Source organism: Halichoeres trimaculatus, unplaced genomic scaffold, assembly GCF_033239565.1.
Source record: "Halichoeres trimaculatus isolate MK-OKI-2021-1 unplaced genomic scaffold, fHalTri1.1 fHalTri1_scaffold_8, whole genome shotgun sequence".
Taxonomy (NCBI): domain Eukaryota; kingdom Metazoa; phylum Chordata; class Actinopteri; order Labriformes; family Labridae; genus Halichoeres; species Halichoeres trimaculatus.
In genome coordinates this window covers 1,895,734-1,923,114 of record NW_027437186.1, presented here as the reverse complement: position 1 = coordinate 1,923,114, position 27,381 = coordinate 1,895,734, and the positions used below count along the sequence as shown (strand labels likewise).

General features: G+C 41.1%; 1 protein-coding gene across 1 annotated transcript; it reads left to right on the top strand.

Annotated features, from left to right (window-relative positions):
* Window positions 1–439: 439 nt before the first annotated feature.
* On the top strand, window positions 440–22,878 carry aprt (adenine phosphoribosyltransferase). Its single transcript, XM_074676314.1, has 6 exons — window positions 440–686; window positions 5,978–6,081; window positions 15,249–15,382; window positions 15,608–15,686; window positions 17,491–22,259; window positions 22,349–22,878. Exons 1-5 carry the CDS (start codon window positions 598–600, stop codon window positions 17,628–17,630), a joined length of 546 nt encoding a protein of 181 aa, XP_074532415.1. The 5' UTR covers window positions 440–597; the 3' UTR covers window positions 17,631–22,259; window positions 22,349–22,878.
* Window positions 22,879–27,381: the final 4,503 nt, after the last annotated feature.

Sequence of the window (27,381 nt, the reverse complement as noted above, 5' to 3'; positions counted from 1 at the left end):
CTTGATATGAGCCACATTCTGACCAGTCCATAAAAAATGTCTCCTTTCAGGATATTCCAAGACAGTAATGAGGTCTGAATTGCTTGTAACAGGTAAAAACAAATCTGCCTTTGCAACAAGAGAAAAGTTAATTGTAGCAGTAAGACATCATTTTAGTTTCAAGAACCTCTGGCACATTTTTCTTATTCCATGGGCATTTTTTTTTTTTTACTTGTTACAAGCAATTCATAGCTCATTTTGTCATTGTCATTGAAATAAGACATTTTTCTGGATATGTCAGGTGAATGTCAAGCCTAGACATTTCTTACTGAAAAAAAGACAAGAATACTTAGTAAGATTTCATTTTTTTGCTAGAAGCACCTTTCAGAAATTGGCAGACCCGAAAAGTGAACACTAGAGTGCAGCATTACGCAGCTGACCGGTCTGACCTGCGAACCCAAAAAGACATGCGCACTAGAGACCAGTGGGTGGAGGAAACGCTGTAGGCGCACACCGTCACGAGGACAAATCGATTGCGAGTGAAAAATGAGAAGGGAAAAACAAGCGAGCTTGGAGTGACTGAAACAGGGCAGAGCGGCTATCACACACAGGAGCAGAATGGCAGAAAGTCCAGAGTCCAAAATCCAGCTGGTCCTTAGGCACATTCGCGCTTTCCCAGACTTTCCAAAGAAGGGCATCCTGTTCAGGTGAGAGTCTACATAATGTCTGCTGTGAATAAGTCTTCGAATCACGATAGAGCTTTTTGCTTTTTTAATGATCAATTTGGTTCCTGCTCATTTGTCAGACGCCTGTCAGTTTGTGGGACACGTGGTGGAGAATGGCAAGCCCCCAAACTAAAAATGAAGTCCTGCACCTTGGTTATGCATCATGTAAACTTCACCTTTCTGACGTGGGACTGGGTGAGAGCGCAGTAAACTGGCAGACTGACTCAGTGATGAGAATACGGTTCACAACAAGCATCTGAACTTCGACCTCATGTCTTTCATGCTTGTCCTGTAATGTCTAGTACTAACACTTGAGTCATGTTAGACTGCTGACGGTCATACATGTGTTACAGTAGGAGCTGTTGGACCATGTTGCCCATACAGCACGATACGTTTTGATGAAAGGAAGACATTGGATATTAAAGAAGAATTATATTGTAGTTAAACTCTTTGGACCAAACCAAAAATCGAAGTGTGTGAAGAGGAATACATTGAAAAAATTATTGGATTAATTGTTTCCTTCTTTTTCTAACCTTCCATCTATCCATACCATGTTTGTTCTGTCCAGTTAATATGAGTTGAGTTGTGTTTGTACAGTGCTGTTTGCTTCCTGGGTTTGACCTGAGGCTGCTCACAGTCAGTTACAACCTCAGGAGGCAGAAATGTTTGGTCCTGTTGACATACGCCTTGAGTAACCCAAGGGCTTCCTTTGTTATCCGGAGCTGTTAGTGATTTCATTAGATCTCCTTGTTCTACACCATAGAACTTAAATTTTATTTATTTCAGAATTTAGGACATGTGTTTACGAGAGACTAGGTTTTGATTTATTAATAAGATTTCTATATTAAATCAAACTTTTACATACTTCGGATAAGAATACAAATATATTTCCTTTGCTGTCATCTGTCCAGGCTTGGGTGTAGGTTCAGTGCTGGACCCCATACTTTTAACTTTATATACAGTAAAAATGATTAATCAGACAGGTAACTGTGAAGGGGCTAGTTGCCAGTGTATCCATATGATATAACTTCTTATGCGTCACCAGAAGCCCGCTGCCAGCAAGTAGACCCATGTCACAATGACTTGGACATAGCAATCATGCTCTGAACTCTAATGCCGCGGCCACACCAAACGCGAACACGCGAATTTACTCGCGCGAATGGCCTGTCACGCGCCGCGTGAACGCCCCAGTCTCGCCGCTGGACTTTTTTGACAAGCTGAGGCGCGAACACGCGAATGCGCGGTACTGCGCATGCGGAGTAGAGAGATCGTTCATTTAAAGACCGAAAGTCCAAAAGAGCATCTGAAAAACAATGAGCTGTGGTTTCCAAAGCATGACAGGAGAGTGTGTGAAAGCTTTGGAGATCACAATCAATGCCTGCTGCCTCTCCCTGGTAATCCACCAGCCCTGCTTGGCTGTTCCCTGCGATCTCATCCCCGATCCCCCGAACCTCCGACCCCCCGTAGCCTACCCCTGACTACCCGAACCCCCGACCCATGTTCCCGGAGGTCTCCCTGGGGATAATGAAGGGATGGAGGAAAGAGAGGAGCACAGAGAACTTCCATCTTTTCCCTGGCTCTGCCCCTGCCCCGCACTTTTCTCCTCTCAATCAGGCTCAAAACTCCGCTGAGGAAAACACAGTCGGACTCAGTGATAGCCCGTGCAAGCAAATCCAGCTGGGAACGAATGTTTTCAGAACTTACCTTCAAAACCTGCCTCCTCAGAGACTTTCAACCAAGCCTGCTCCTTTTTTTCTGGTCTCTGTAGAGTACACACGTCGTATCGTATAACTCTGGATGATTACACACCACACAGATTGTTTTCTCCTCCATCCTCCGGCGGAGTTGGAGCCGGAGCAGGCGGCAGTTGCCCCCCAACGTTGTCAAAACAATGACGTCGTGGGGGAATATTTTGAACTCGAGCGAATTCGCGTCTACCGCCCAAACGTGTGAACGCTCCAAACTCGCCGCGCCAAACGCGCGAATCGCGCCGCCAGAGGCAAATCGGCGGCTAAACGCGTCTTTGCATAGACTTTGTATGTAATCGCGCCGCAAATTCGCGTTTGGTGTGGCCGCACCATAAGTAGGGTTTCAAACTGTCTCACTACTAAATCTGGGACAGGTGCACGGTGCCAAGGTGATGTGGTGTGAGCATGATGTGTGAATTCAGCATATATTCATATTGTATTGTATTGTGTTATGCATAGTCTTCTTGCTTTTTTTGCAGGTTATCTGCCATCCGACAGGACAACACTACACATTACCTTAAAGGGATGGTTCACTTTTTTTGAAGTGGGGTTGTATGAGCTCTATGTGACCACTAAGGACAATAGATACAGTAGAAAGTTGTCTCCTCTCCCTCAGTAAGACACAAACTTTAATTGATGGTGACGAGGAAATAGACGCTAACAGGGAGAGACGGTACCAAATTCAAAGGCTATTTTCTCTGCCTACAAGAACTAAAATCAAAAAGTAATACCACAGTTTAAGAGTACGATACATAAAATATTTTTTAAGTGCATTAAGACTTCGGAAATATAAACATTTATCTGACCTAACTAACTCATGTGTCCGTACGCGCAGCGCTAGTGCGCTCCGTCCCCCCTCCTCTCAGCTGTAGGGAATGTAAACAAGCGATGCTTCGAGCGCTGGTTTTGGCCTTGTGTAAGTTTGAACAAGTATCGTAATTGTTTTGTTTGTACTCTAAGGATTGTGAGGCAGTGTAGGAAATTCAAAATGAGTGACTATGACAGCGACGATGAAGTTTCATTCACTTTGGAACCAAAAGGATACCTGCATGAACCTAGCTACACAGAAGAAGAGCTGCTACAGATGGAGACTGAAAGGAATACAGAGGAAATACCCATGGACACAGATTAATGTTTAACACCAACATCAAATATTATTGGTTGTTTCAAACACAAAGTGGTAAATAACTGAATGCAAAAAACAAACAATGCAGTATTAGTCCTTTAGACAACAAAGATCAAATCTTTAACAGTGAAGTCTGTGCATAAAAAAAATAATTCTGACACTTTAGTTAAAGTATGTTCACAGTATTTCCAGAAGGGGTGGGAGAAAAAAATTGAAAATCCATACATCAGGATTTTTTGTTGGACAATATAAAAATTAGGGTTTTTTTGTCAAAGACTCTTTTTTTCTTCGAATTCAAATTCTTCATTTCAGTCTTTAACTGGATTGGAAAAAAGTTACCACTTTTTTCCAGCAGAGGATGAAATGTTTTTCTCTGACTCACGTGATTTGCAGTTTAAGGGAAAATATGGCTCCTGATATAGCCTGTAGACATAATCACGATCATGTAACTTCTTAACTTAAAAAAGCATACTAAAACTTGCAAAAATCCCAAAAGCACCCCGAAAACTGTAATAGAATCGAATCACGAGAATAGCATATCGTCCCAGCTCTTATTTCCAGGGAGAACTATTTACTAGGGATGCACGGTATTGGATTTTTGCTGATATCCGATATGCCGATATATATCGAAACCCCTTTTGGCCGATACCGATACCGATAATCACAAGTTTGTTTGTTTTGTTCACTGTGAAGAAGGCTAAGTCTATCCTGTACTGGAATTGATATGTTACTCTAATTGTGACGGTCTTATTTGTTTAAGAAACACATAAAACAAGACAAAAAACATTTGATTTTACCATAAATAAGAAATGTATTATTTTTTCAAACTCAAGACATTCAGTATTGCAATACAGAAAAATAATTTCTTTAGATCACATGAACTGTAAATGTACAATGCATTAACAAAGTTGCATTTGATTATGTTATAGAGCTACTGTAACAACCTGGTGACAGACACAGAGCTCTGCAGTGCAAACGAATGAAGTGCTACATTTTATGTCAGGGCCGTCGGGGCGCAGGGCCATAAGGGCGCAGAGATATTTCCTCACCAATATGAATCTGTTAACGTCCGAATTAGGTACTTTTATAGGTACCGACCAAATTCTGTCAAAAGTACCGGGTACCGATTCATGTAAAACCAAAAGGTACCATGTTTAGGTACTTGAATGCATCCTTGTGACTGTGAGGGAGTGGAAGAGTAGGTGATTTTTTCATGCTGGACATGAACACAGCATTGCAAGGTTATATATTGAAGAATAAATTTGTTAAATTGAAATTTTCTTATATTTCATCATTAAACAAATTGATAAACACAAAAAGTACCGAAACTTGGTACTGTTGAGTACCGGTACTGATTGCCAGGTACCGGACATTGGTATCGTATCGTTTCAAATGTGAAAGGTCCCCATCCCTACGTGGCGCCTCATACAGTGAACTGTAGGTACAGATGATCATTTACCACCTGGCATTTCACGGTATGACAACAACAATAAAAACAATCCTACGATGCATTGACAGTACCAGCACCAAACTCATAACAACAATTAGCTATGTCAGTGAATGCAACTTGTGCAACTGAGTTGTCATTATGCGTCACCTTGAGAGGTCTGTGTTTTGCAGGTTGTCGAAGTGCTCCTCTCTCTATGTTAAACAAATACATGTGTGTTTTACATGGGGACTTCAAACCAACTCTCTTTAACTTTGTTTATTCTTGAAGTCTAATCAGGGACAGTGTAGCAGATTAGCCATGGTGAGACACCTGCATGTACCATGCACCAACTTTGTATTATTCATTAAGCAATATTTCATGAAACTGTGCCTGCCAAATAAAAAAAGTATGTAAAAAATAAGTTGTACAAATTAGAACCTGCAAACAAAATAATTTACCAAATAAAGTATCTCTTGGATCAGTAAAGAAGTGTAGTCCTGCTGCTCCTGGCGGTCAGTCTGGCAGAGTGCTCTTTTGGCAGGTTTCCCCGTGCTGCCATTGCAGCAGTGAGTGAGAATCATAGTGTTTCAATGAAAGAAAGACAAGAACGTTTTAAAGAATTCATGCAGGCTTCCAGCTTAAACCTGCCTCTGCTTTAAAGGGAGCCTTTATTTTAGAGTTTAATTAGAAGCTGTTTTCATTCATGGCAGTTTGTTTCTTTCCATAATAGTTTGAAAACACATTTTTATCTAAAATATGTTTCAAATACCACATTCCATATTTTACATGAAAATCAGTTTTTCTGATGCTGTTTGGTTGATAGTATGGTTAAAGGGTCACCTCTGTTAATGCGTATTGTTCATAGAAATTGTTGGAATGGTTGTCATGTGTGCAGCCTTGAGGTGGAATGTCTGTGCTTGGATTATTTGTAAAAACAAACCCTGACTGATTGAGTGTGTCTTTCTTGCAGAGACATCTGTCCCATCCTGAAGAGTCCAGCTGCTCTGACTGCAGTAACTGACCTATTTGAAGAAGAAGTGAGAAGGAGTTACCAGCAGGTTGATCTGATCGTAGGTAAGAACATGCAGATTCTTTTCTTGATGTTGAGCTTTTCCAATGGAGTATCTTTGGTTCAAAAATGCTTTTGTTACTTTGACCAATCACTTTGGTGGGCGGAACTTCTAAAGCTGCATAACATACAGCGCAGAGTCTGGACTGTGATATTCAGTGAGAATATTATTAGTTGACGTGTTTGTTTTTTTTTCGCTAAGTGTATTTGACCTATTCTATTAATATATGATCATGTACCTCTCCACCCTGTCCTTTAAAGAACCCGTCCTCTTATACCTTTATTCTGTTTATGGTCTTTTGCATCTGACTGATATTAAGTCTGGCATTAAGTCTGGCATTATTTTACCTGCTCGTTACTGTACAACAATATTTTCTGGATTTCTATTTATTTAAATTATTCTTGAGAACAATAAATGAGTTCAGGTTTCCTCTAGGAACTCATTCTGCATGTAATCTATAATACTTTGTGGGTGTGTGTGTGTGTCTTCTTAAATATTAGCACAATTTACAAATCTCCCTTAGCCCCACAGACACACAGATGGTATTTCTTGGGGGTTTCTACTGGGTATAGGGTGCATACCTGCGTATCTTGTATATTACACAACACGACCTCTGCGTCCTCTGTGCTCCTGTGCCTCTGACTTGGGCGTCAGAAATCGGAGGTGTGGCATGAGTGCGGGTGAAACCATCCAAATGTGTGAGTCTCACGGCGAATGCGTGACAGTTGGCAGCCCTGTTTATAATCATTAACGTTACGTCAGCCTTTAATCGCTAGTTGTGGCTAATGGCTAACAATTATTTGTGTCCTTCGGTTTTCCAAGCTCGTTAGCCTCGAAGGCAAAATACCTCCAAACAACACTTTTACCTTTTTTATTTTTGACCAAAACTGCTTGATTTGGCCCGCCTTCAGCAGCACTAGCCATGCTGTTTTGTTATTGAGTGCATCGGGGGAGGGGGAGGGAGCCTGCTCTCGTGTGTGTGTGAGGAGGCAGAGAGAGAGGGACGCAGCGTCAGCGGCTCGGCATCGATACTTTTGAAAGTGAGTATTGTATCCGGATACAACATTTTAGTATCGATACTTTTTTAACTATCGATACTTTTGACAACCCTATTTCTGACTGATATTTCCTGATATTGCTGTGTATCTGGCTTTGAGAGAAATTCAGCTTCTTTCATGCTCTCTCCGTCTGTTGTGTTCACCGTCTTACGCTGACGTCACTACAAAATCGTAGAGCGCACATGGCTACTTAATATGCACGTACTGCTTTGTATTGACCATATATGGTAAAGTTCGGGCGCGCTGAAGGCGGGAAAGGAGGCATGCTCACCACATTCACACTTTTCTCGGCGCGGTGTGATTTATCACGGGGAATAGCGTGCAGCCGTGTGTACGCAGAGTTTGATAGATCTGAAAAGAGTGTTGGTGGTATGCACTCTTTGCCTTTTCGTCGTAAGTGAAACTTAAGAGGACTTTTACACGCTGTAATAAATGTAGGCCCCAGGAGAGGAGAATATGAAATGATAAGCCGCGTCAGCTCGTTGGCATGGTAACAGATGATTGTACTGTGTGTCTGCACTGACTCTGAATGCGCGGTGATAATGAAACAGTGTGGCCGCTCTCGTCTCTGAAACTCTGGAACCGAGACGTGCGCAGTGCAGCCGGTTCTCATCCCGAGAAGGGGGGCAGACAGCGCAGTGAGATACTGTGTCCACGGCCGCAGTTAGCATGGGTGCTAATGCCCAGAAAAGAAGACGCACTAACCTCAGAGTCAGACGTCCCGCTCCAGTGTCGCCGGAATCTGGTTCGCGTCAAACGTATCAAGTAAAGAGCAACGTCTATGAGCGTGAAACAGTGCACGCGCACTCTTGTTCTCGCTTGTTTACGTACGGTAGGAAAGTAAAGCTGTGTAATGGTCTGACAGAGTGACACATCGTTTTTTTTTCTCCAAATGAGTCTCATTAATTAATGGGAAACACTGTCCAGTATAATGATTAAAGCAGACCCTTTAGTTAGCTTTTTAAAAATGTAAATGCAGAAAGGGGAAAATCTCAACAAGGTTGAGTTAAGTTGAGCTAAGCTATGTAGTTACATATTTTCAGTTCCAGTGAAATAATTCATTCATATTTATTTAACTGGCTGATAATATATTATTTTATATTATACACTGCTAAAAAAATAAAGGGAACACTAAAATAACACATCCTGGATCTGAATGAATGAAATAATCTTACTAAATACTTTACTCTTTACATAGTTGAATGTGCTGACAACAAAATCACACAAAAATTGTCAACGGAAATCAAATTTGTTAACCCATGGAGGTCTGGATTTGGAGTCACTCTCAAAATTAAAGTGGAAAAAAACCCGATAGGCTGATCCAACTTTGACGTAATGTCCTTAAAACAAAATAAAAAAATAAGGCTCAGTAGTGTGTGTGGCCTCCACGTGCCCGTATGAGCTCCCTACAACCCCTGGGCATGCTCCTGATGAGGTGGTGGATGGTAGGGCTGGACAATTAATTGGATTTTAATCGTGATTTCAATTTTGCCATCTGACTATCATAAAAACAATATAATTGAAGAAAAACAACTAGAGAAATTGCATTTCCATGCAGGAAATGCGTTGAAATGCTGAAGCTGAAGAAATGAAAATACTAGTGGAAAAATCTGAAAATGCGAAAGAAAACAGCTAAATAGTTGAACAAAGTATGAACTGAAAATTTGGAGTGTAGATGGAGGGAAGAGGAAGGGAACAAATAGTGAAGACAGAGTAAAGAAGGAGTAAAGAAAAAAGATGAGGTAAAAGTGATGTAGAAGTGAAGAAGAAAGGCAGAAGAGAAAAAGTGAGAAAGAAAGTAAAAGAAAAATTGAGAGAAAGTGAAGAAAAAATAGGTAAGGAAAATGAATTGAAGACAAAGTGGATAAAGACAGTGGATACAGTGGAAAATATAAATAAGCCTATAAAAGTTAAAATATATAAATAATCAAAAAAAGAGAGAAAGATAAAACAGTGAAATCTCCAATAATGTAGAGGAAAGCAGAAATCCATGACTAATGTGTTAATAGCATAAAGGATAATAGGGCCAGTTTAATGTGTGAACAGAGTCTTAAGTCAAAGTCTGCAAAAGGTGGAAGCAGTTGAAGTTGAAGCAGTTGCAGTGGATCAGCAGATTATTTTAGTCTCTGTCTTTGTTGGTAAAATTGTTTAAATAAAGTTTAAAAAGGCTATAGATGTGAAGCAGAGCTGAAAATGTGGAATGGACAGGATAACAATTAGCAGAAATAGGAAAAAAAACAGAGGTTTATGTAGCACTAATATAAGGAGAAGTAGCAGTAGTTTGACAAGTAAAAGCTGTGGAATAAATTGTATGAATAGTGGAGCATGAGGATTAAGTCAAAGGGAGAGGTATGGTTTTTGAAGTAACTGAAGTAGTGATGGAAATATCACTGCATGTAAAGGTCTGGGATGTGTGAGGGACAGAAAGAGCACACACATGTGTGTCTTTGTTCCTGAATGTTTTGATGAGTTAGTATAAACAGCTGCATGAGATGAGAGGTTTAATAGATATAGTGGAAATGTAAATCATCCTAACAAAGTTAAAATAAAAGAATAAAAATAAGAGAAGGATCAAACAGTGAAATCTTCAAAAATGTAGAAGAAAGCAGAAATCTATGACTAATGTGTGAATAGGATTAAGGGTAATGGGGCCAGTTTAATGTGTTAATGAGGTCTTTAAGTCAAAGTCTGAAGAAGGTAGAAGCAGTTGAAGCTGAATGACTTGCAGTGGATCAGGAGATTATTTGAGTCTCTGTTTGTGTCAATAAAATGTTTTAAATGAAGTTTAATCATTTGAAATGTTTTTAAAAAAAGGGGGGTTAAGATGTGAACCAGAGCTGAAAATGTGGAATGGAGAGAAGAAGAAGGAGAAATAGGGGAAAAAACAAGTCAGAGATTAATGTAGCACTAGTAATAGAAGAAAAAGTAGCAGTTTGAGAATTATAAGGTGTGGGAAAAAGTTGTATGAATAGTGGAGCATGTAGATTAAGTCAAAGGGGGAGGTATGGTTTTACAAGTAACTGATGTACATGTGTGTCTTTGTTCCTGGATGTTTTGATGAGGTATTATTAACAGCTGTGTGAGATGAAAGACTGTCAAGGAGACAAATGCTCGTTAGTCTGCAGCTGCAGAACTTTGCCCTGCTCATGTGTTACTCTGGGCATTTTGTGGTGAAGCAAGAGTCTGAATCTTCTGTCATCTTGTCAAAACCGTGAGGGCTAGAATAAAAATAAACACACCATAAGAACCACAAGATCCTGGGGAAGCTGAAGGTGCAACTTTCATGTATGAAGATGCAGAACTGTGTCATTGAGAGCAGTTTGCAAATGAGGGAAATTCCACTGATCTTTGAGAAAACTCCTCAGGAATTAACATTGGAGGAGATGGCTTGAGGGTGTAAAAACTTCATGACAGTTGGTCATTTTGTGATAAAGTGCTTTATGTTTTTGCTTTAAAAACCACTATGTCAGAAGCAGGACAAGATTAGCTACCATGTGCTGTATTTTTTAAGTTTCTACTGTGAAGATTTTAGAAGTTATGACAATTCTTTCAGAGACAGCTGCAACCTTTCAGCAGGACTGTCTCCCACTCTAGCTAACGATGATTGCACTCGAGGAAGCTGAGATTTTAGGGCAAAGTGGGAAAAGTTTATGTTGCTTGAAGAGTGAAATCTCAAAAACTGTAAAAGACATTTAAGAGCAGATAAAAACCTGAAGAGTGGAAAGATAGCTGAATATTTTAAAGTTTAAATGAAGTCTGAAAGTGGAAGTATGAGGAGGCTAGAACTTCTGAAAGTTGAAGGAGATTTTTCAAGACAAGCTGAAGTTTCCAATGCATTTCAGATGGGGAATAATTTTCATAAAAAGCTGAATAATTCAAAAAGTTTAAGGGTTACATATGAGAAGAGTCATAGCACGCATCTCCAGAAGAAGCTGAATAGATTAAAATTTGAATGGTGAAAATCGGACAAAATTTGAAGGAGTTTTAGCGAACCAAAAAACGTACGGAAGAATAAGAAGAAGAAGAAGAAGAAGAAGCAAAAGAATAAAGTCACGGGAGAACAATATGTTGAAATGCTGAGTCAGCATTTCAACATAATAAAGTCACAGGAGAACAATATGTTGAAATGCTGAGTCAGCATTTCAACATAATAAATTCACAGGAGAACAATATGTTGAAATGCTGAGTCAGCATTTCAACATAATTAATATGCCACACAGTGTAGATGTATGCAAGTTCCTGTGCTTCATAGTTCTTCTGTGTTCCATTTGCAGCCATAGCGAGTGTGTGTGACTTATGTGTATCAATAATACTGTATGTGCCACTTGCTGGTTCTTTAAAGTTGTGTTTAAATCAGTACTGAAGTTTTTGAGTAAATTAATAATTGTGTATATTAATTGTGATTTCAATATCACTTAAAATAATCAGGATTCTTATTTTTACCACAATCGCCCAGCCCTAGTGGATAGTCTCCTGGGGGATCTCCTCCCAGACCTGGGCTAAAGCATCTGCCAACTCCTGGACAGTCTGTGGTACAATGTGGCGTTGGTGGATGGAGCGAGACATGATGTCCCAGATGTGCTCAGTTGGATTCAGGTCTGGGGAACGGGCGGGCCAGTCCGTAGCATCAATGCCTTCATCTTACAGGAACTGCTGACACACTCCAGCCACATGAACTCTAGCATTGTCTTATATTAGGAGGGCCCCAGTGCCAACCGCACCAGCATATGGTCTCACAAGGGGTCTGAGGATCTCATCCTAATGGCAGTCAGGCTACCTCTGGAGAGCACATGGAGGGCTGTGCGCCCCCCCAAAGAAATGCCGCCCCACACCATTATTGACCCACTTTCAAAGCGGTCATGCTGGAGGATGTTGCAGGCAGCAGAACGTTCTCCACGGCGTCTCCAGACTCTGTCACGTCTGTCACATGTGCTCAGTGAGAACCTGCTTTCATCTGTGATGAGCACAAGGCGCCAGTGGTGAATTTGCCAATCTTGGTGTTCTCTGGCAAATGCCAAATGTTCTGCATGGTGCTGGACTGTAAGCACAACCCCCACCTGTGGACAGCGGGCCCTCATACCACCCTCATGGAGTCTGTTTTTGACCCTTTGAGCAGACACATGCACATTTGTGGCCTGCTGGAGCTCATTTTGCAGGGCTCTGGCAGTGCTCCTCCTGTTTCTCTTTGCAAAAAGGAAGAGGTAGTGGTCCAGCTGCTGGGTTGTTGCCCTCCTACAGCCTCCTCTACGTCTCCTGATGTACTGGCATGTCTCCTGGTAGCGCCTCCATGCTCTGGATACTACGCTGACAGACACAGCAAACCCTCTTGCCACAGCTCGCATTGATGTGCCATCCTGGATGAGCTGCTCTACCTGAGTCACTTATGTGGGTTGTAGATGCCGTCTCATGCTACCACTAGAGTGAAAGCACTGCCAGCATTCAGAAGTGACCCAAACATCAGCCAGAAAGCTCAGGAACTGAGAAGTGGTCTGTGGTCACCACCTGCAGAACCACTCTTTATTGGGGGTGTCTCGCTAATTACCTATAATTTCCACCTGTTGTCTGTTCCATTTGCACAACAAGTGAAATTGATTGTAAATCAGTGTTGCTTCCGAAGTGGACAGTTAAATTTCACAGAAGTGTGGTTGACTTGGAGTAGCACTGTGTTGTTTAAGTGTTCCCTTTATTGTTTTGAGCAGTGTACTATATTATACTATATTACACTTTGAAAACAAGATAAACTGATGTTAGAGATGGCTTAAAGTGATAGTCCAGGATGGAACAAGTTGGGTCCTATCACAAGGTTTAGGGCAGAAATTACCCCTACAGCAGTGATTTTGTGCAGCAGAAGCCCAGAGCGCTCGCACCAAACACCCTCTCCCTGCTCCTCTGCCGGTTTCCTCTGCACTCAGACGGGGCCATTTCTTACTTGACCAAAAACACAAATAAACAGACTCCCACCATAAAAATCTGATATCGGTCTGCATTCACGCTTTATTTAGAGAATTTTCAGCGAGTTAAGTTTCACACAAAAACACCACTAAATAAGGCTCTAGTTCTCATCGTGTCTCTTGGTCCTGGCAAACTACCTGCGTTTGTTTATATCTGGCACGCTGCGCGCGGACTGATACACTAAGCGGTGAGCGCCTAGCAGCCAGCTGTGGCTCTGCAGCGGAGGTAGCGCCGTGTTACGACACGATGAGAACTAGAGCCACTTTAATATTACTTGTATTTCCATAAATCAGCTACCTGGATACTGTTGCTCATGCTGAAAGGACTCATTGGATTCATCTCCTCTCTCTGGTTACTTAGCTTGGAGTTCTCTTTATGGTGTGTTATTTCATGTTTGTATACACTTAAGGTATTGCCACCGAACCTTATTTGTTTTCTGTAAAGGTCGCAGCATACAGTATTTAGGTTGAATACCTAAATGTTAACACCAAACGAAGCTCCTCTCCGTCATTATGCATTGAGCAGTGTGCAGCTGAGTGCTGTGACTGAGCGGCAAGCAGGGGATGGGGGGGCGGCAGAGTGTGCAGAAAAGCGAAAGTGAAAGTCAAGAATATGTTGCATCAAGAATATGTTGCATCAGCTGGGAGAGAATCAGGCAGGGTTCGTACAGGCAGCAAAGCAAGCCCAAATAAACAACTAAACTTCAGAAAACAAGCCCCAAGAACCCACAATCCGCGAGTGATGAGAGGTTCAAGTGACTTTTTCCTCCTCTCCTGATACAAAACAAGCATGGACAGGATAGGGAGTGCTTCCTTTGAGCATAGCACAGGCTGAGCAGCAGAGAGTGAAACGAGCGAATCACCAAAGAGATTTATGTTCCGACGTCTGTAATCATTAACGTGACTATTTGTACTCAATGGCTTCAATATAGTCATTTTATCCATCTCACGTGCTACAACCCACAATATATAGAGTACATTCGATATATCGCCCAGCTCTAGTTCAAAATGCTTGTTGAGCGGTGCACTCACAGCGATCATACGTCATGGATCATACACACTGTCTGCGTGCTTGTGCTCGTGCATGAAGTGAACTGTGCTGAAGCCCACCTCTCTGAAGCTCGCCAAACCAAAGAAGTGAATGCTGCTTACGCGCAGCCCACTTGAGGTCACACTGGCCAAACATGCTGGGCTTTAGGGTTGAAGCATGCTTCACCACGGTACGGTGTGACGGGATCCTCAAATACCACTTGCTGGCCAAGCACACAGGGGCTGCAGAGAGATACATTGTGTGACATAATTTTTGTGTCCAGGTTATTATCTTTTTTTTTCGACCATAAGTACTTGTTGGACAATGTGTCTGTCGTTGTGATGGAAGAGCTCTATCAGTTTGTGTTGAGCTGCCTAAAAAAAACAGGCTGTTAAGTTTAAAAACTTGAAAATTATCCCTTTAAGGTACATTTGGGGGAAAAAAAAAAACCTGTGTGATCAATTTGAGATTAATTGCCAATTAAGTATGAACAATCATGCAATTAATTGTGATTGAATATTTTAATTGATTGACAGCCCTAATCTGAAAATTAGGGCTCATTAGCTAAAGTAGAAATTGCATTATTTCACATTGAAACATGTTGCCATCCTTGAATACACGCAACACAAAAATGTATGCAATCTGAAGGGGAAAAAATCCAATCTGCTGAGTAAAATTGTAGAATTGTAACACAGGGCCATAACACAAAGCTGGAGCACAGTGACATACAAGACAAGTAAAAATTTAAACTGGAGGGAAAAACCTTAGTGTGACATATTGCTTCAGCTTATGTGGCTGCAGTTCTACAGCCATCAAATGCCAGTAGAATTGCCGTTTTTTTTTCCATCTGGAATAATGTATGCACAGCTAACCACAATCGAAAATCAATGTCACCATAATTCAAAAGGCCAAACATAAGTCGGTTTGACTGCAGAAGCACAGAGGAACAGAGGTAAGTTGCTTAAGATAATGAGAATCCGTCTCTGTTTAACATTCTCATCAGCTGTATTTATAAAATGTTATTTCAGTCCACTTGAGGGGAAACTTTCTGGATTAATTATCCTTCTCTCTGTTTATGTTTGTATGTACAGCATATTTTGCCCACACAGCTTCTGTCTATCTCTGGGTGCAGGTTTAGATGCTCGTGGTTTTCTGTTTGGGCCTCTGCTCGCCCAGCGCCTTGGTATCGGCTTCGTCCTGGTGAGAAAGAAGGGGAAGCTTCCTGGAACCACTGTTTCTGTTGCATACGATTTGGAATATGGGAAGGTACTAACTCAACAGTTTAAAAACTGTTTTTTTCTTTGTATCACAATTATTTTTAGAGCTTGGGTAGAAAGATGCCAAATTAGATTTTTTTTAAAAAGCCAATGCCACAAGAAGCCCCTGTCTGCTGCCCTTTTTCTACTGCACAGCAGCTGTCCTGCCCTTAAAGACCTTACCATAAGACCTTCTCATGGAGATCATTTTCTAACAGTGGTTCTGATTCTGCAGGCAGAGGCAGAAATCCAGGATGATGCAGTAGCTCCAGGACAGAAAGTTCTGCTCATGGATGACCTTTTAGCTACAGGGGGTGAGAAATCTTGTGTCCATTCAAATAGCAAAACAGCTGTTGAAGACTTAACCAAAAAATAAAGATGATGAAAAGCTGTTATATACCTCCTCACTGGCAGTGGAGCTTTTTAGACTTGTTTTGAATCGATAGAATCCTGCTGGAGTTGTGGGTTTACATTGACTGTTACTAACACGATTGCCTCATTAAGAGGTTTAACACCTGAAATTCAGCCAGATCTGGTTGGCTCAGCACTGCGTTTTATCCGTTATGTTCTTGTAACGTCCTTCCTGCTAAAACTTTAGGATGAAACCAATAAACCAGTCAATGCTGACACGGTTCTCTTTAAAGGAATAGTTCAATTTGTTTGAAGTGGGTTTTATGAGCTCTATGTGACCACTAAGGACATTAGATACAGTAGAAAGTTGTCTCCTCTCCCTCAGTAAGACACAAACTGTAATCGATGGTGACGAGGAAATAGGCGCTAACAGGGAAAGACGGTACCAAATTCAAAGGCTATTTTCTCTGCCTACAAGAACTAAAATCAAAAAGTAATACCACAGTTTAAGAGTACGATACATAAAATATTTTTTAAGTGCATTAAGACTTCGGAAATATAAACATTTATCTGACCTAACTAACTGGTCATGTGTCCTTCCGCGCAGCGCTAGTGCGCTCCGTCCCCCCCCTCCTTTCAGCTATAGGGAACGTAAACAAGCTATGCTTCAAGCGCTGGTTTTAGCCTCGTGTAAGTTTGATCAAGTATCGTAATTGTTTTGTTTGTACTCTAAGGATTGTGAGACAGCATAGGAAATTCAAAATGAGTGACTATGACAGCGACGATGAAGTTTCATTCACTTTGGAACCAAAAGGATACCTGCATGAACCGAAGTAGCTGCACAGAAGAGGAGCTGCTACAGATGGCGACTGAAAGGAATACAGAGGAGACATCCACGGAAACTGGACATCAAGACAGAGTCGGAAATACTCAGTGGTGTAAATGTCTTAGCTGTGACTCAATGCCCACGGATGATGAGTGTTACTGCTGTCACGAGTGGAACTTGGTTACAGACACTCTTCAGGATTTGTCTGAGGACACTGCTGGCTCTCAAGCCGTCTGTATAACTCATCACACAGATTTCCCTGCTCTTCTGAATTCCGGAGTGTCCTGTAACAGCAACAACAACAACAACAGTCGTGGCAGCAGTAACACTCAGCATCTTGATGTCCAGTGTCCGTGGATGTTTCCTCTGTATTCCTTTCAGTCGCCATCTGTAGCAGCTCCTCTTCTGTGTACTCTGGTTCATACAGGTATCCTTTGGGTTCCAAGGTGAATGAAACTTCATCATCGTGGTCATAGTCACAAGACTTAATGCACTTAAAAAATATTTTATGTAGCGTACTCTTAAACTGTGGTATCACTTTTTGATTGTAGTTCTTGTAGGCAGAGAAAATAGCCTTTGAATTTGGTACGGTCTCTCCCGGTTAGCATCTATTTCCTCGTCACCATCGATTACAGTTTGTGTCTAACTGAGGGAGAGGAGACAACTTTCTACTGTATCTAATGTCCTTAGTGGTCACATAGAGCTCATACAACCCCACTTCAAAAAAACTGAACTGTCCCTTTAAATGTGCACAAATCGTTTCACTACAACAGAAGGGAGGACAGATACTGAGGCAGTGCTCGGTCTCAAAATGCTGTTCAAGGAATTTGATTATTTGTTTTACTCATAGTTACCAAGTTATATAAAATAGTTATCAACAATTGATTCATATGTTATATTGAAGTTAACTTCTGACTTGTGTGTGTGTGTATGTGTTTCAGGTACATTGTTTGCTGCCTGTGAGCTGATGAGGAAGCAGAAAGCAGAGGTTTTAGGCTGCATGGTTGTCATTGAGCTGAAAGAGCTGAACGGCAAAGACAAACTGAAACCTCACAGTCTGTTCTCTCTGATCCAGTACTGAGGACCACGGCTATACTGGCTGTTGACCTGTGTTTGACTGTTTTCATTCTGGTGTTTCCATTGTCTCACCAACAAGTTATGTTCTCTGTTCACTGATTGATGTTCATCATTGTTTTTTTTTTCCTTAATTGAAATCATGAATCTGTTTGTGCTGTAGATGTAAGGGTTAAACCTTGCTGTAGGCTTGTAACTGTGAGGACTACCCATACCGGACCCAGTTGGTCAGTTTCAGAGGCGTAAGGACAGCGTGGTGGGAAAGCTGGAGAGAAACCCAGAAACTACATGCTTTACAGATCCTGTTCAGATGTCTTTATTTTTATGACTCACAGTTCTTCCACCCGATGCCTTCTGAAATCAGTCTCTGTGCTCATTTTAGCCTCCAGGAAGAGGCTGGAACAGTAAATATCAGATAATGGGTTTTAATCTTCACAGGCTGAAAGACCAAATCTCTCATTTGTGCTTAGATCTTCTTTATTTTTATGATATCCATTCCAACTGTTTTTTCTAGCTACACTGTAGGATCCGTCTACTTCTGTTGGATTGTCTGGGACTCGGGGTTTCAGCAGGGGCTATTAGCAAAGTGATACTAGGGCTAACTGGCTCCTGACTTGATCTACCAAATTATTCAGCCCTGTGTCAACAACATGAGTTTCAATAAAACTTGTAACTTGCTTTGTTTCATGAACTTTCCTAAAGAATCATTATCATGTTTGTTTGAGTTTTTTATTTTGAGATGTTTTTGACTTTCGTTGATGGGACAGCTGACAGGAAGTGAAGAAGAGCAAACGGCTCATGCTGGGTTCATGCTTTGACCTGGGTTCAGGCTTATGGCACTCCTGTTGAGTGTCTGAATTTTTTAAAGTACTTTCATACTACATATATAGCATACCATATATTTTATTATTAATATGTATATTTATTGTTTATTTTATAGTATTTATTATGTTTGTTTATATTGATATAAAACAGATATAAATCTGTTCTCATCATCAACTCTATCATCAATGGACAGTTATGTTTCCACCATTTTATACCTTAACTCCATGTGCTAACCCCAAACAAGCTAGTTAAAGGCAAGTCTTAACTCCATGTGCTAACCCCAAACAAGCTAGTTAAAGGCAAGTCTTAAAGCAGATTATATAGATTTATGTCAGTTATTGTTGTTTTTAAACTGAATCAAAGATTTACTGCAGTATTGCAATAATAAGGTTGACAGATAATTTATCTGCTGTTGGTGTACTATCAACATTTTGTACAAGATAATGAGGGAAGAGGCATGACATACCTCACTGCCTTTCCTTGTTCCCCACCAAAAGAAGTGACATCACCATCAGAGGGTCACATGATCTACATAAAGGCTTTGGATGTTTTTATGCAGTTGTACGATTGCAGTATCAGACTAGACCAGAATATGGGACAGGCACATTTTTTTTATTACAATATTTTTATGAACTTCAAACTTCTGAAGGGGCTGTGAGGAGTTTGAAAGTGATCTCGTAGAAAGCTCCCTTCTAGATATATGACCAATTGTAATCCACACTTTGAAATGAGATTATCAGCGCCAAGGCAGATTATTACAGAATGCTACTCTCAGCTTTCAGATCGGGTTGAGCAAGACTGGATTGGCTTGGCATGTCCAAGTCTCTATGTCAACACCACACTGGCTGACAAAGTTTAGAAGTGTGAAGACACTTCTAAACTTGCTGAAAACAATTTTTGAATCTATTTGGAGGAGCCTAAAGCTGCGTTTCCTTCCCCAAATAACCGAGACAAGCCGTCCCACTTTTTGGGACCCATTTGTATGAGTGCCAGACTGAACCAATCCACTCTTGGAAGGTGGAGCTACAACACTGCAGACTGTTGATTGGTCAAAAGCATCATCACTTACCTAGCGACAGCGGCTGCTTTCTCCTGGCATGGAACAAAGCTTGATTACACCTTGTATCAAAGAGCTACATGCCAATCACAGAGGACGAAATGCTGCATGTCTTCCATCTGTGCTCTTTGTTTACTGTGTCACGTTTTTCTTCTTCGTTGGATTTATTAGCGGGGTAAATTGTGTCGCGCTGCTACAGTGCCACACTATTATTTAACAGCTGCGGCTTTTGGCATCAGGCTTACACTCCCCCTACTACAAGAGGGCACAGTTTTGCTGTGGATACGCAAATGGAAAAGGCTTAACTGTACCAAACCGTGCCAAACTGAACTGAACCGAACCGATCTGCTTGGTGGAAACATGGCTTAACTGTCAGACAGAAAAAGGACAGAAGAAAGCTTAACAGGAGAGTGATGTAGCTCGAGCTAAAGGCTAAAAGGGCTAAGTTATAATGTTCATTCCAACCCACGCGAAGCAGTTAATCTGCAGTGGTCGGTTCAAACTTGAGAGTCTATCAATAAAATGAAGAGTGAAGTTATGTTAGATCTTCTTGGTAGATGAGCACTGGCAGGACTTGATCAGGGTTCAATAATGTTACTCATTACAGACACGTCTCACAGCATCGGGCTGTCAGTGCTTCACATGGATGGCTACTAAACCCCTTTATGAACTGACAGTTTGCTTGTTGTCAATTTAGCTAACAAATACGTTGTAGCACCGGGCTGCTAGTAGCACTATCTATAGCCGGCTATTGACGTACTGTACAAACTTGCAACATATGCTCTGTCACACTTCAAACAACAGTGCCGTGCAACTGTAGGGGAGAACGGGGTAAGTTGAGCCTGTGGGCAAACTGACCCACCTCCTGTTTTGGGAAACGGTATGCATCAGTGGTCACATGACTCTGGATTTAGTTAGCCCGCCTCATTTCAAGCTCTCTGTGGTGAACAGAAACAAAAGTTGAAGTAGCAAGTAGCTTTTATTCTCCAAAAATCATTTTTTGCATGTCAAAGTAAATTTTCAGCATATCACTAATAATGACTATAAACTCAAAATAATTTTAACTATGTTTAAAAACATACATCAAATGTGTAGCTGAACTATCAATGTATAAAACCATGTGAATTGTGTAGCTCCGTATTAGCCTGAATTGCTAGGCTAGGTTGTTTTTAACAAAATGGTGGCTGTGGGGTAAAGTGAGCCAAACTACTTGGGGTAAATTGACCCAGTGATTTCACTTACCCCACAATGAGGCATTAAAGTGTCAGAGGTAAAACGTGTTTATGTGTAGTAATACATCATGATTTGTTTGTTTTTGTTTTGTTTTTTTTTAAATATGTGTAACATTGTTGACAAGCTAGGATGCCGAAGAAATACAGCAGGAAGACAAACTGGGGCTCAACACCCCTTGAGGAGATGCAGAGAGCAGCAACCAAAGTGCAGGGTGGAAAATCCCTAAGAAAAGTGGCCACAGAGAGAAATATCAACAGGTCAACCTGACACAGATTCCTAAAAGAGAAAGAGGGCTACACAGGGACAGCAAACTCAAAGAGGGTCTTCACAGAGGAGATGGAGGAAGACCCTGCAAACCATATGAAAAAACTTTCCACTTGTGGCAGTAGGCCGATTAATCGGGCCGATTATGCCTGTCACTCTGTGTTTGGCTGCAAACTGCCCGAGTGCCTGCCCCCTCCATCCAACATTATCTAATGTAAGACTATAGAATGACGTTTTGACATTGTGTAAGTTGCTTTTTTGTGAGATAAAAAGAGATAAATGCTACTGTTAATTCACACGCCCACCATTATCTAATGTAAGACTATAACACAGCGTGCGAACGTCGTGTAAGTTGCTCATTGTGTGTTAACAATTCTAATCTTTTTTAATACTGTGTTTAAAGTTTGACTTATTTATTTAAGGTGTTTACAGTTTGACTTCTTTATTTATCATTGTGTTTACAGCTTGTTCTTATTTATCATTGGTTTACACTACAGTTCTTATGTTGACAGTTTTATAATTTAAGTTCCTTGTTTAAATTTAATAGTGTTCTGTCTCTGCCTTGAATTATATGGGTATTATAATGATTTGTGATTATATACTGTATATATCCTGTGTATATCAATGACTTTATTGTATATATTTATCAGCCAATATATCGGATATCGGTCGATATATCGGCTTTTTTTTGCCCCCAGTATTGGTATTGGCATCGGCCCCAAAAATCCTATATCGGTCGGGCTCTAAATCTAATGTGAACCTGAGTGAAGAAAATTAAAATTTATGATGTAATAAATTATGAAATATTTCATCCTGTACATCTTTACAAAATTCTTACAGTAAACCTATCTTTTTTTTGTAATCAATTTTTTAATTTCAACACAAAACAATGAAAACAGTAATACCCATATACATCGAACACACACAACTCTGCACCCATCCCTACCCCCAGAACACCTAGGGCTACGCCCCATCCCCCTTCTCCCCACAACCACCTCATTAACAACACTCAACAATCCCACTCCCCACCCTCCCCCACCTTGGCCCCCTCCCCACAGGACACACAATCATAGGTTTTACAATATAGGAGTCAAAGACAATGAAAAGAAGTGACGTAACATACAGGATTACATAATTCACAGAGATACAGAGTCTCAAGGATCAAGCTAATAACAATTTAATGTCTTCTGCCGCTTTTTTCCACATCTCCAGCTTTCGTGGATTAGAATTATTAATGCGAGCTGAAGACCACTCCAGGTAGATCACCTTGAGAAGAGTTCGCAGCCAATGCTTTATTGATAGCTGGTGTGGTGGAAGCCACCTTAAAACGATAATTTTTTTTGCAGCTGTCATGCCAGCCAACCAGAGTCTACGTTGTACCTCAGTGATCTTGAACCTGGAGTCATCATTGAAGAGAAGTGCTGGTTCCAGTGGGAGTTTCCTCCCTATCAGCTCAGACACCTTGCTCACAACTTTAACCCCAAAACTTTTTACATCTGGACAATGCCACAGGACATGCATCAGTGTACCCACAACAGCATGTTACGCAACAGACCCACGCCAGGGGGAGTGCCCTCGACCTCGTTATAACCCATGGCCTGTCCGTGGGTGCTCTCTCTGTCGTGGATCTAGCCGTGTCTGACCATTTCTGTGTGTTTTTTAACATCGCCAGTTTTAACCAGCAGGTGGCCCCTGTGAGAACTGTGAGGAGACGCTACCTAATTCCTGAAGTGGCTGACAATTTTATTCAGATTTTAGAGAGCACTCCTGCAGCTATTTTACCAGCTCCCTGTGATTTTATTGTTGGCAATTTTAACAGTAAAATGAAATCCACACTAGACTCAGTTGCTCCTCTTTTAACTAAAAAAAAACAAAACAAAGCCTAAATCACCATGAAGATCTGGAGAAATCACGGAACTGAAGAGAAGCTGCAGGAGTGCAGAGAGAAAATGGAGAAAATCAAAATTAACTGTTCACTTTGAAATCTACCGTGAACTACTCAAATCCTACAATAACTCAGTCAAACATGCTAGAACATCGCACTTTCAAAATTTAATAACCAACCATAAAAACAACCCAAAATTCCTTTTCTCCACAATTGACCTTTTTACGAACAAACATTTTAACAGATCCTCCATTCCAAATGACATTTTATGTGAGGACTTTGCAGACCACTTCAGGAGTAAAATCAATGACATCAGGTTGAATTTTTTACCTAAACAGATTTTAACTGACGACTCACCTGGGCCGTTGATTTCACCCGAGGAAACACTGGAGAGTTTTGCCCTGGTTGACGCAAGGACGCTTGGTCGAGTTTTCTCCCAGGTAAAGCCCACAACCTGCCTTTTTGACCCAATTCCCACACCATTTTTTAGATCATTTTATGGCTTCTTTGAGGAACAGCTGCTGTACATTATGAATTGCTCTCTTCAGACAGGTGTTTTTCCTTCTTCTTTTAAAACGGCATTGGTAAGGCCGCTCATGAACAAGAGCAATTTAAACCCCAATGTCTTAAAAAACTATCTGCCTGTTTCCAACTTACCGTTTTTAAGTAAAGTTTTAGAAAAGCTTGTTTTTAACCAAGTAAATTCTTTATTAATTCAGAATAACATTTTAGAGAAGCATCAGTCTGGTTTTAGGTTGAATCACAGTACGGAGACGGCTCTTGTAAAGATTTTAAATGATATCAGTTTGCAGTTGCAGTTTAGATAACCATAAACTCACAGTCTTGGTGCTGCTGGATCTGACTGCCGCCTTCGATACAGTAGACCATCACATTTTATTAAACAGACTGAAGCACCTGGTTGGCCTCTCTGGTACTGTTTTGAATTGGTTCAACTCTTACCTGACTGATCGCAGCTTCTTTGTAAGTTTGGATAGACGTTCCTCAGGAACCCATGAGATAAAGTGTGGGGTCCCCCAGGGGTCAATTTGAGGTCAAACTCTTTTTAATCTTTACATGCTTCCCCTGGGGGATGTCATCAGGAAGCACGGCATCAGCTTCCATAGTTATGCTGATGATACGCAGCTGTACATCGCCGTGTCTCCTGATGACACAGGGCCTATTGATGCCCTTTTTAACTGCATTTTAGATATAAAGTCATGGATGGCAGCAAATTTCCTACAACTCAACCAGGACAAAACAGAAGTTCTAGTCAAAAGTTTCTCTCTCTGGCCTTTAGGGCCCTAAAGGCCAGAGAGAGAAACTTTTACCAAAACTTTAAGGTCTCAAACCAACAAATTCTGTAAATATCTGGGCGTGTTTTTTGACTCTGAGCTTTCTTTTATGCCACACATTAAGAATGTAACTAAGATCGGTTTTTATCATCTCAAAAATATAGCCAGAGTCCGCCCGTTTCTCTCTCAGGCCAGCACGGAGGTGTTCATGCATGCTTTTATCTCTTCTCGTTTAGATTATTGTAATGCCCTGCTCTCTGGTCTTCCAAAAAAGACAATTTCCAACCTCCAATTACTACAGAATTCAGCCGCACGAGTGCTGACGAGGACCAGAGGGCGGGAACATATTACTCCAGTCTTAAAATCGCTGCATTGGCTCCCTGTGTGTTTCAGGATCGATTTTAAGGTTCTTTTAATAGTTTATAAATGTCTTAACGGCCTCGGGCCTTCTTATTTATCTGACCTGTTTTTACCGTATCAACCCTCGCGGACCCTGAGGTCCTCTGGCACTGGCTTTTTAACCATACCAAAAGTTAGAACTAAGACACACGGGGAGGCGGCTATTAGTTCTTATGGCCCCCGATTGTGGAACAGCCTGCCAGAGAATCTCAGGGCTGCAGAGTCTGTTGATACTTTTAAAAAGCGGCTGAAAACTCACCTTTTCAATCAAGCTTTTACTTGATTTAACCAAGTTAATTTATTCTTTTATTACTTATTGTTTTATTGTATTACTGTGTATCTTATTCATTCTTTTAGTCAAACTTTTATCATTTTATTCTTAATTTTTATGTCATTTCACTTATCCATTTTATGTTATTTTATCTCTCTTCTTACATTTTTATTATTGTTTTAGTATGATGTTTTATAGCTCCAGTGTTTCCTTGTGGGGGCTCTCCGCACTGGGGTCTGCTCCTGGTACACTTCCAGGGGAAGGCTTCGCCTGCATGGCTATAGGCCATTGCATTGTGTTGTGAGGCCTCGTGTCTGTGCTGGGCGGGGAAGTCACCGGCTGCACTCCTTGAGGGCCGGGAGCCCTCCTCAGTGCTGATAGCCCCCAAAGGTAGCTTATTCCTTACCTCAGTCCTCGGTGCTCAGCCATGTCTCTCTCTCCCTCCCTTGGAGCTAGTATGAATGTGTATGGGAGTAGGTGTGTATGTGTGTTTGTCTGCGAATGTTTGTCTGGATTTGTCTTGTTCTTATGTTGTTTTTAGCCTCTGTGAGGCACTTTGTGTCGTTTTTAAAGTATGAAAAGTGCCCTATAAATAAATAAAGTTTGAGTTTGAGTTTGAGTTCGTATGTTTGAATCCAGAGAAAGCCACATCTCTAAGCCCTGTTAGGGCTTATTTCCTCGTCACCATCGATTACAGTTTGTGTCTTACTGAGGGAGAGGAGACAACTTTCTACTGTATCTAATGTCCTTAGTGGTCACATAGAGCCCATACAACCCCACTTCAAAAAAACTGAACTATCCCTTTAAAGGGCTGACCAGCTCCTGCTCCAATGCCTTCCAGGGTGGGGCTACGCCTGCACCAAACATATGTTTGACACAAAAGCCCAGTGATATAACTTGAGGTTTGGGCAAGCCCATCCACCCTGCAGTTTGTCTCGTTGTAAAGTTGACCATTTAATCCAAATGAACTTTTTCATCTTTGAGTCAAGTATTTTTTCCAAAACCCTGCTGGGGCTGGTAGAGGGAGCATAGAACTTATAAAGTTTATGCGTGAAAGCTCATTCATTTTGAGTGTAGCTATCTGGGCTGGCATCGACCAGGGGAGCACTGCCCAACTCTCAAGGTCCTCCTTAACTGTCTTCAAAATAAACGAATAGTTTTTTTTTTGCTATCGCCTGGATACAGGTGCTGATTTCCACACCTAAATATACTGCTTTTTGTGCCACCAGTATGCAAGTTTGGATGTTCAGATTCTTCAGATCTGTATTCAACAAAAGTAGAATCGACTTGGAATAGTTACTCTTATAACCAGAGAGTTTGGAAGGGACTTTTGCAAGTTGGAAAGGTAAATAAGTGTATCGTCGGCTTCGAGTGTAATGTAGACCCTATTCGGATTGGAGCAACTAACTTGCTTTGCCGTATGAACTGAGCTAATGGTTTGAGTGATAAATTAAATATGGTAGGAGATGCTGGACATCCCTGTATCATTTAAGATATCATTTAAGAGCCACGAACTATGCTAAAAAGATCAAAAAGTTGCCTGGCTGTAACAACCCTAGCAGAGGGATTGGGATTGGGATATAAAACTTGTATCATTTTAATAAAATTTGGACCAAATTTAAATTTTTCTAAAACTCTCCAAAAATATCCCCACTCCAAGCGATCATACACTTTCTCCGTATCAAGAAACAGGAGTCCACCCGGTAAACCTGTCCTCTTAGCCTCCGCAATGACATGTGACTGCCGACGGACACTGTCCGATGCCAGGTCCCTTAAAGTGACACTCCGGGATGGAACAAGTTGGGTCCTATCATGGCCGTAACCAGCTATGAGGTCACCGAGGTCCGGACCTCAGTAAAATTTTCCGAGAAAAAATAAAATAAAACGAGCCCAAATCGGCACATCAAACATACAAACACAGGGGAGCTTTTATTTTGAAACCGCGGCATGCAGGAAGTTATCTGACGAAGCCTGTAATCGCAGTGAATTACCCCTACAGCAGTGTTTTTGTGCAGCAGAAGCCCAGGGCGCACGCACCAAAGACCCCCTCCCTGTTCGTCTGCCGGTTTCCTATGCATTCAGACTGGCCCAATTTTTACTTGATACATGATAAATTCAACCCACTGTCAAAGCATATCGTCCAATTCTGCCCTAACAGACTTAAGTTTTATTTCAACGTCATTGCTATAATTGTTCTTAAGTTCTCTCTCTAAACTACAGCAAGTTTGCCCTAAGTGTGAGATCTTTTGCAATCTGCATTTATTAAGGTACAATGAAAAGCCTATCGCATTGTGGCGTAGAAAGCCCTTGATCACTGACCATAGAATTGCTTGATCTGAGACTGCGTCTTTATTAATGTCAACAAATTCTAACAAGCCGGTTCTGACTTGCCAGAGGTATTTCTTGTTTTTGAGAAGAGTTGTTTTAAATCTCCATCTGGAAGGGGAGCTCCGTAGAAAGTCCACATTAAATGAAGAAAGTATTGCATTATGATCAGATACATTACTCGGTAGGAATATAATCTTATCTACA

Coding starts and splice junctions, on each gene's coding strand:
- aprt (XM_074676314.1), top strand. CDS start 598: ATGGCAGAAAGTCCAGAGTCCAAAATCCAGCTGGTCCTTAGGCACATT. Junction 6,082..15,248: donor GCAGGTTGATCTGATCGTAG/GTAAGAACATGC, acceptor CTCTGGGTGCAG/GTTTAGATGCTCGTGGTTTT. Junction 15,687..17,490: donor TGACCTTTTAGCTACAGGGG/GTGAGAAATCTT, acceptor TATGTGTTTCAG/GTACATTGTTTGCTGCCTGT.